Raw genomic sequence first — 10,143 nt, forward strand, 5'->3', positions numbered from 1 at the left:
CTAAGACCAAACTCATGGTACCACGATTTCGTTTAACCAAGATAAACAACTCTTTTATGGGGAACTGTAGACGTTTTTAAAATAAGATTCCGGAGCATATATTAAGTTTATCATTTCCTAAGTTTAAAAACTACATTAAAAATATTTTGATCGAAAAGTCATATAACATAATTGAAGACTACGTGTTAGATAAAGATGTATGGTAAGACAACACGGCTCCAGAATCCACACAAATTTGATTCAAAGTGTATTCCATAGCATTTAAGTTTTTTTGAAAACAGCAATTCCTAAAGTTTCTTGCTAGTTCTTCTCAGGGAGGTCAGCGTAGTGAACGAGCAGTAGCTTAAATGTGACGTTTTCAAGTGTAAATTTATTCTACCTATGAAATAAATAATCTTTGACTTTGACTTTGCAGTATATATTTTTTTGTATTATTCGTTAATTACATAGTAATAATTAATATGTAATTATTGTCTCACTATATTCGGACATTCGAGGCAACGTGCTGCAAAAATTATCGAAATTACAGATACTACTGATAATAGATACTACAAAAATGAAAAAAAAAAGAAACTTTATAACAAAAGAGTTTTTATAATATTGTAATTCTTCATTCGGTCTTCGGTCATAATAATTTTCGTCCCTTTGTTTTCAAAATCGATCAGAATCGAGAACAGTGTTGTGTAACTTATACATCTACATACTAAAAACAGAACTAAAACTAAATGTTAAATTTGGCCAAAAAAAATGTACAAGCGACCGTATAACGTATCACAGAATGCATTATGCAAAAGTGCGTTCGTTCGATATTCATGGCGTATTAACAAAGGATCACAAATATATCGCACCAAGTAAAAGTCGCAATGTATTACAAATACAGAGGCATACACTCGGTTGCATATTTGTTTCCTCGAAATACGTACAAATTCAAAATAATTGTTTTTAAAATAAATTATGTACCTTCTGATTACAACATCACTTGCCCGTGGAAGGAAACGTCCCGTTTACCCGTTTACCCACAGTTATGGTGCTTTTGAGTTTAAAATGGCACAATTTTGCATTTTTCGGGTTTTCGACTGGTGTTTATCTACGATAAGATGTAGCAGCGGCAAGTAAGTGAGTTTCACTTACTTTGGGCACGCAAAGTATGTACACTTCGCGCGGCGTCTAGTATCTAGATATATGTCTGTGATAGTTGCCTGTTAGTAAATAGGGAACTTCATAGGCATGCTTATGTCAAATATTCGAATGTTTTCAAATATTTTTTTTGTAATCGATAAAGTGAATCAATGTGATCATTGTGAAAAAAATGTCATAAAATAGAAAATTAGCAATTAATGTAAAAAATATGGAATATAATTCCACCCTTGACTAGACTGGATGCAGCAGAGATTTTTTTGCAAGTTTATATAGCCCAAGACGACATGTTTCGTGGAGTACTTGACGCGGTGAATTCGATAATGGAAGTGAAAAAACATCGATTTGAAAGTAGTGTTTATTTTGCGATATTTGTTTTGTGTATTTGTATGTAGTACCTTGACAGAGGAGATTGCCTATCGATGAAGCCTCCAGTCCTATATGCTCTAAGGCAGCACTCACAGGGTCGTATTCCAGAACTCTACTCAATGCTCAAGTCAGGACTTGAGTATGATTTAAAGCACTTGAGGGTCGTATTCTAGAACTCTACTCAATGCTCAAGTCAGGATTGCAATGGAACCCTGAAAATCATACTCAAGTCCTTGCCATTAAGGTCGTATTTCCAGTGCTTGTGTTGCCAGTACAATCCTGACTTGAGCATTGAGTAGAGTTCTAGAATACGACCCTGAGTACTTTGATACATGCAAGCAGCACTATTGCTGAAAGTTTGACGTCCCGTTGTTTGACTTTTTGACTATATGTCAAAATTATCCCTTTGAAGTGGTGTGTAACCGTAATGGTGGTAAATTGTTTTGAGCGAAAACACAAAAATGTAGATCAACATAACGAGAACCATTTAGGAAACTTTGTAAGAAAGCAAGTTGACGGATACCTAGTACAATTTTCCAAAGGGTTAATAAAATTTTGTCACGATGGCCGAGGATTATTTCAGTTTAAAATTGAAGTTGGAGGAACTGGGCTACAATCACGTTTTGCCTGTAGACGCCGTTCCTTTAGTAGAATGTATGGTCGCAGATCTGCTACAAACCACCCGCAGTCTACAACATTACATGGACTTATCGAAAGATGCGCTCAAACAGCGCGATTCTTTACTAAGGGAGGCAGAACCGTATCGATGTGAGAACGCTAAGCTTATTCAGGAAAATAATCAGCTTCATCGCGAACTTATAAATTTGAAAGAAGAAAATGAGAAGCTTATAAGAGATAGTAAAAGGAAGATAAAGTCCCTTTCTGAAGAATTAGTTAAGAAGGATAATATGATTACTAAGCTTCAATACGAGGTGAGAGACTTAAGTCTGCGAGGATTGTGTGCTGACACTCAAAGTAGTCGCAACAGAAGTAAAAGGAAAGATGCCGGAGATCATCAACCACCACAACCACCTAAAACATGTATCTATAATGACACAACAATGGAAAGAGACACCAGTCTTTCAAAAGCTATACATTTATTAGAGGAAAAAATAGAAATTTACTGTGATGAAATATCTCTTTTGAAAAAGCAACTAGAGCATAGAGATAAAGAAATTGTGCGGTTAAATATGCTCTTGGAGGGAGGTAGGCCTGTAACATCAATCAATAGAGATTGTTGTAATAGAACCATAGAAAATAAAGTCCAGGAATTAACTAGACAATTGCTTGATATGGAAATTTCGAATGATCAATTAAAGAAGGAAATAGATAATGGATTGGAAAAGCAACATGAAGCTATGTTGAGAGCCCTACATTTGGCAGAGAAGAATAAAAAATTACAAGAGGAATTACAAAAGGTGGATGCCTTAGCTTTGAAGGTGGAGGAAGATTGTAACAATCGATTAGGCACGTTGATGAATGAAGTGAATCGACTGCAAATTAAAATAGACAGTCTCAGTAAGAAGAATTTAGAATTAGAAATGAATATTTCTGGTAAGAAAGAATCTTCACCAGAATCAGCAATATTACAGGAGAAGATTAGTACACTCATGAAAGAAAAGGAAACCTTGCAGTATGAAATCAGTAGTTTGTCAGAAACAGTTATAAATTTACAAGACAAAATAAAACTGTTGTCTGAGGCAACTACTCACAAGACTTATGAGCAAACTTTTCCAACTAAACACGAGCTGCAAAAATTACTTGAAGATGAAAGAAAAAAGTATGAAAAACATGTAGTAGAAATTCAAGATAAGCTTAATGAAACAATAAACTTGTTTAATAAGCACCTCACTAGATGTAAAGAGAAAAACATTAGCCCCAAAACCTCAACTGAAAGTAAGTTTGTTAAGGACTTGCATCAGAAATTATGTGTTAGTGAACAAAAAATACTTATGCTGAAAAAAGAAAATGATGAACTCAAAATGGCAAGATCCTCTCAAGAAATATGCTCTAAGGAAAACTATAAAGACGTGATTAGTCAATTAAATGCTGAAAATGCTGAGTTATCTCAGGAGAATATTTTATTAAGTCAAAAGCTGAACCAGTACAAAACAGGAGTACGTTATGATGCGGGTGACACTTACAAGAAAGATGTCCAAGTGCTAAAAGATGAAATAGAAAAGCTTACTTATGAAATCCAGATACTAAAGAAAGACAAAAAAGAGTATAATTATAGATACAAGGAAGCTCTTGATCTTACTGATAAATTAAAAAGAGATTTAGCATGCAAACAGAAAGAGATTGAAAAGTTACAAGAAGAGAATTGTTCTTACAAAATGACCAGTAGGACTGGAAAAGCATCAGCTGATCATTTAAAAGACGAATGTAGTTTTTTGAGAGAACAGATTATACAGATGCAAAGTGACATTGTTAAAGAGAAGACTTTGGCTAGTCAAATTAAAAATTTACAATTAGAAACAGAAAGAGGCAGTAATGAGGTGCAGAATGAACTTTTATCTGTCCAAAAGAAACTTAACTTATCAAAAGCTACTATGGATACATTAGAAAGGAAATGTAAAGAATTACAATCTGAAATAACTACACTGAAAAATGATAAATCAAATTTAATTGACAGCATCAAAAAAATTGATAAAGAACGAGACAAATTGGTAATTGAACTAGATAATAAAGCTGAAACAATTAGTACTCTGGAGCATAAACTAAAATCGAAATCGCATGAAGTGAGCAGACTGGAGAGTGAACTATCAGAAATTCAAAGGAAACTGAACTTAAATAAAGTAACAGAACACAAGTTAGCGGACAGTGAATCTCAAATTGCCTTTTTGAATGGTGAAATCTTAAGGTTAAACCAAAAACTCGAAGCAGCTATAATGGAAAACAAACACTTACAAAATAGTTTAGGTGATGTCAATGGAACACTTAAAATAACAAAAATTGAATATGATAAATCTAGAAAGGAAGTAGAAGGATTAAAACATCAACTACAACATTATGTTGCTGAAATAAGGAGAATTGAAGAAATGTTGTCACATAAAGAAGCAGAAAGATCTGATATGCTGGAACAATTTGCTAGTCTCTCAGTTGAAGCAAATATTTTAGAAAATACTAATCAGTCATTAGAAAGTGAATCTGCTTCAAAATCAGCTCAATTACAAAGTTATATCAGTAAAATAGAAATTTTGGAATCAAAACTGGTAGATAAAGAAAATATAATCGAAAGTCAATCTACAAGAATAGCTACAATGACATGTAAAATAACAGCCCTCGAAAACGAGATAAAATTGGTTAATGAAGAGAAAACCATTTTGGAGCAAAATGTGTCCTACTTGAAAAAGATGTGTAATAACTTAAACGACGAAAATGCAACAATGTCTGCGGGAATTGGGGATAATGAAACAGAAATTAAACTATACGAAAATAAAATTAGAAATTTGATGGATGCTAAATCTAAATTGTCTGTAGAATACGAAAAACTGCAACAAAAATTAATAACAACAGAAACATTGTTATCAAATGCAAGAAGAGAAATTGTAGAATTAAAATTAGCCTTACAAGACGCTACTTCTGAAACGAAATCATTGAAAGAAAGAGTTGATCATTTCAACAGAAGGGAAGAGTCGGAAGTTCATGAGGTTAATTCCAATTTTACATTTGTTTTCTGATTAATGAATTTGTTTGATTTAAATCTTAGGGCATTTCCTCAACACAAACATTAGCCTGTAATGTAACAATCAAGATTCGTTTTCAAACATTACATTACAAACTACCTCCTTCATCGACGAGCATTCACCTGTAATGTAACATCCAAGATTCGATTAGGCTGCGATTCCACCAGAGATGACGAGGTAGCAAGGCGAGTGTGCGAGTGCCTCTGAGTGTGTGCGAATGCCTTTGATTGGCAAAGGCACGCCTTACAATCTTAACAGATTGTTATATTACGGGCGAATGCTCCTGGCAAAGGAGGGTACCGAATGTTACAAGTGTTGCGCAACAAATGTTCAGTTCTCCTCCCTCACTACTGTAATGCTCACTTATGAACTGTTACCTTACAAGTGAATGTTCGCAGTGAAGGACTGCGAAGCAATTTTTAATTACTTTTTTCTTTCCAGTCATCCTTGACCAGAGAAGAACTTCACTTGCCTTTAAGGTTGGAAGAATCTGTTCATGAAATAAGCCATGAAGAGGATGGAGATAGTTCACGGTATTTTGAAGTTTGTAAAAAAATTTCAAAGTATAGCCATAGTAGTACACTTTGAAATTGTTGAAGAACTATAAAATGAGTTTATTGAATGTATGTGATTACTAAAATTTTTTATATGGTATTTATTACCTTTTACAAGTTTATTAAGTTCTCTAATTCATGCACATCTGTTATCATGTTTCAGTACCATTATTATTGTAACTAAAAATTACTGATTTCACTGAAAAAATTTGTTTGCTGCTTTTATTTGAAGGCAACTTTGCAATTATATTGACAATATCTAGATTAAAAATATATGAAAATACAATGTAATTGTTTGCTTATTTTGGGGTTTTCAGGTTTGAAATATAGGAACAAAAGTTACTTTATAAAATTCAAATTGTTTATTATTATCTTTAAATAAATATGGAAAAATTATTCTTCCGTAACAAAGATGCTTATTAAAACCATTTTATCTAAATATGGACAACACAAAACCCTAGTTCTGTTGAATATACAACTGTACATAAATAATAGATCTAAAGCTGTTATCAATAATGACACATTACACCTTCAAAATTAACTATGATCATTGTACAGTACTGGAAGATATAATGTATGAAATGGAAAATTAATCAATGCCATTTTGATAAGTTGTTATTGAATTCATAAGTACAACAGGCATTACATTATATAAAATGAAGAAGTATACATTTTGTGCAAGTCTACAAAATCAAATGAAAAATAAAGAATACTTAGCCAAATTCTTAATTTAAAATAATTTATTGCAGGTGTTTAATATTGCTATCGGTGGGTCTAAAAGAAATAGTTAAATGAAACTGAGCAATTTTTGGTGTTATTTTTACAGGAATAATATTGTCCTGTGCATTTTTCTCTTAAAATTACCTCAATATTTTACATGTCATTATAATCTTCTAATTACAAATCTCCATCTGGTGCATTTTATTGTAGTCAATTTTTTCTTAAATATGTGCAATTAGGAGTTGTTTTGATTTTTCAATACAAAATGCTTGAATCAGTAGAAGTTTAAACTATGTTAATTAGGATAGTAAAAAGTACTTGGAATGTTTTGTCTTTTATAGAAACTGTTTATAAAAATAGAAGACTCTAAACAACCTAAAAGTGTTCTTTGTGCCTTACTCACACAATCTCATGTTAATTATTGTACTAATTACATTTCAATGTACATACATTTGTGTTTAACACTTCTACTGATTCTAGGCCATAGTCATGTCTACAAATTAATCATTAAAATAATTTACACAATATATTTAAACCAATAACATAAAATTTCTTAAATACATATTTAACACATAAGTAACCTTAAAATTATGTGGGTACTGAAAAGATTATATGATAGCTGATAAACAAATGAATGAATCAGGGAGGTCTAATGAGTATTCCATTGAAGTCTATATGCAATAATTTAGTTTACAACAATGTTGTCTCAATATACACATAAGCACCTTACCCATTTCATTCAGATTACATAGAATATTTTTTATATAATTGACTTTCAATTTTCTCTTGTGGACTACATTATATTGAAGGTAGTTACAGAGTTATAATTAGCTACTTAATTATCCTAGTCATGATTACATTTACATTACAAAGTTGCCAAAATCCTAGTGAAACCTATTCCAGCCCCAAGTACAGTTTGTCCAATCCCCCAGATGAGCGCGTGTGGCGCAGGCATGACTATATGGGCTGCTCTGTATATGAACGCGACAGCGGCACTACTCGCGATACCCGAAGTCACTGGGGTCACCACACCATATACTATCAGTAGGACAGGGAAAAACTTTCCATATTTATGCTTCCTCAGCGTCGCGAATGATACGAGAGCCGCGCACGTATGCACGAATACTGAAGAGAATAAACACCATAACAACATTGAGTACCACATTTCGCCAAAAGTGTCTAGTGGATCCTCGGGATTCAACGACAACACATCCGAAATGGAATCGAATTCTGACGCCTGGAATTCTGACAACATGTGATACATGTTGCCTTGCGCTTTCTGATGCTAAAAGGCATTGGGGCAGCTTGGACGTTCGCAGAATTTAGTGTATGGTCTCTATCTGACACTGTTTGTTCGCTTTCACATCTAAGCAAGTAAGGCTATTGTATGTAAGATATTGAGTAATCATCACATCCACCCTATACCATTACTTCCACAATTACTCGATTAGTAAACATTATTAAGATTCTTTTGGTTGAAATTTAATTACATTTCCGAAATAAATAACTTGTCGACAGAGGGGCAGCTGACATTTTTATTTGCAATTTTTTGACAGTCACGTCAAATCATTTTGGCTGGGAGCACTGAGATAGAGAAAACAGGAGTGAATGATTTTTCTGTCAAATAATAAATGACGAGAACAGATTCAATGACCGGTTAAAGGTGCCTACAGATACGATCGACATTGACGATCGATGTCGATCGTCAGTGTCGATCGACAATGTCAATTGGGAACCTACAGACATAATCGACATTGTCGATCGACAATGAAAGTTATAGAGACGTTTCCGTGTTGTTTGGGAGTGCTTATTGAGAATGTGGCATTAATTTCTAAATCCAAGATGTCTGCCAAGAATTTTCAAAAATTTATTTTTGGTAATCCTTCTGGAAATGGCATTTATATCTGCATACATGATGGCTGACACGACTTTTAGCATTTCTAAATACCAGATGGCGGGCACGATTTCTCAAATAATGGCAAGTTGCGTATCATTTTCATGATACTTGGGGGTGCTCGTTACGAATATAGCACTTATTTGTAAAAGCAAGATGGCGGACACGATTTTTCAAAAAATGCAATATGGGTATAATTTTCGGGGTATTTGGGGGTGCTCATTACCATCATTATCGTTTCGTTTCTTGGATTCCGTACTGAGCGGACCTGTCGCGAGTGAATGTTTATTTGTTTTTGCGTTTCTTACGTCGTATAGTGCAGTGTGACGTTGTGGTTTTCGCCCAACATCGGTGGCTCCTGCTCTTGCTCTGGCTTTTTGCCGTTAACTGTGGCGGCCATACTTGCTATTGCTCGGACCTCTCGCTCAATTAGTTCCTCGGAAATCGGTGGCTCCTGTTTCAACTTGCTGTGCTCTCCATATGCGGTGGCGGCCATCTTGGAAAGAGTCGGACCTCTCTCATCATCCTCTGTCATCTGTGCTGGGCGGATGTGTTGGTGCTGCGGCTGTGACTAAAGTTGCGTGTGGCTTATCATTCAGCGAGGACACCGAAAAAACAATCTTTGGCGAGGCCTGTCAAACGGTGAGAATCGATCCGGGGTCAGCGTCGTCGCAGTCGGAGCGTTTAACCACAGAGCTACCAAGCGATAGTGGCTGTGTGGAGAAATAGTGTAGTACATCCAATACTGGCTAGCGTAGCACGTCTACGAGGACGGGTTACAACTGCGTCATTGGTTGCTACGAGCGGTACGCTCTAGCTTTTATACGAATGTGTAAATACTAAACATCGTAGAAGTATTATCTGCCGTTGGACATTGGAGGATCTCTAAGAAGATATTATTCGAAATGCCACCTACTATTGTATTTACTTGCGGTGGATGTTGCAAGAAAATGACGACAGAAGAATATTTAAAATGCTCTGAATGCGCAAGTGTATACGACCTCGAGTGCGCTAGCGTGCCGGTAGCTAGTTTTCGAAAGACTATGACAAAGAAACACAAAAGTCTTTGGGTGTGTTTTGAGTGCAGGAACAAACAGCCTAAATTGAGCAACGTTGACACGCCTGTTCGGGCGCTACACGCTACTGTGTCTGAACAGTCGCCCGTGGGTAGTGATGAAATCGACATGAATGTCGATAACGTAACTGTCCGTGGTTCTAATCTTGGGCGTCGCCGTGACACCAGTGGCCCGCCCTCTAATTATGATGAAGCTATCGTATCTACTATTTGCGAGAGAGTACTAACTGCAATTAAATCTGAGATACCTGTAATGCTGACGACGGTACTACAGCAGGAACTTTTACCAATAAAAAATGAGCTTCAAGATTTTCGCACATCCTTGGACTTTTTCAATGCTAAACACGAAGAGATGAAAAACGAACTGTGTGGTTTAAGCAGTGAAAATGTTTTACTAAAAAAAGATTGTGCCTTATTGGAAGCGTCTGTAAGGGATCTTTCCGAACGCCTTAACAACACTGAACAATGCGTACGATAAAATAATTTGGAGATCCACGGTGTCCCTGAATATCATAATGAGAATTTGATAAATCTCATAAAGCAGTGTTCTTCTGTGATTGGGTCTGGGATGAAGGAAGAGGACCTGATTACTTGTACAAGAAAGGCAAAAATGAACAGGGACAGTACACACCCTCGTACAATTGTCGCTAAATTCCGAAGCGTTACATGCCGAGACAAATTTTATTCTGCTGTGTATAGGTACAA

At 35.2% G+C, this 10,143-nt stretch overlaps 2 protein-coding genes across 2 annotated transcripts; one reads left to right on the forward strand and one right to left on the reverse strand.

The window, feature by feature from the left end:
- The first annotated feature begins 1,411 nt into the window (after positions 1 to 1,411).
- On the forward strand, positions 1,412 to 5,877 carry LOC113227916 (centrosomal protein of 135 kDa-like). The gene is made up of 3 exons (XM_026461007.1): positions 1,412 to 1,488; positions 1,849 to 5,159; positions 5,637 to 5,877. Exons 2-3 carry the CDS (start codon positions 2,070 to 2,072, stop codon positions 5,781 to 5,783), a joined length of 3,237 nt encoding a protein of 1,078 aa, XP_026316792.1. The 5' UTR covers positions 1,412 to 1,488; positions 1,849 to 2,069; the 3' UTR covers positions 5,784 to 5,877.
- Positions 5,878 to 6,206: 329 nt separating this feature from the next.
- On the reverse strand, positions 6,207 to 8,066 carry LOC113227915 (transmembrane protein 170A). Its single transcript, XM_026461006.1, has one exon. It carries the CDS (start codon positions 7,731 to 7,733, stop codon positions 7,335 to 7,337), a length of 399 nt encoding a protein of 132 aa, XP_026316791.1. The 5' UTR covers positions 7,734 to 8,066; the 3' UTR covers positions 6,207 to 7,334.
- Between the last annotated feature and the right edge of the window lie 2,077 nt (positions 8,067 to 10,143).

Source organism: Hyposmocoma kahamanoa, unplaced genomic scaffold (genome assembly GCF_003589595.1).
Source record: "Hyposmocoma kahamanoa isolate Upper Pololo Valley unplaced genomic scaffold, ASM358959v1 220, whole genome shotgun sequence".
Classification (NCBI taxonomy): domain Eukaryota; kingdom Metazoa; phylum Arthropoda; class Insecta; order Lepidoptera; family Cosmopterigidae; genus Hyposmocoma; species Hyposmocoma kahamanoa.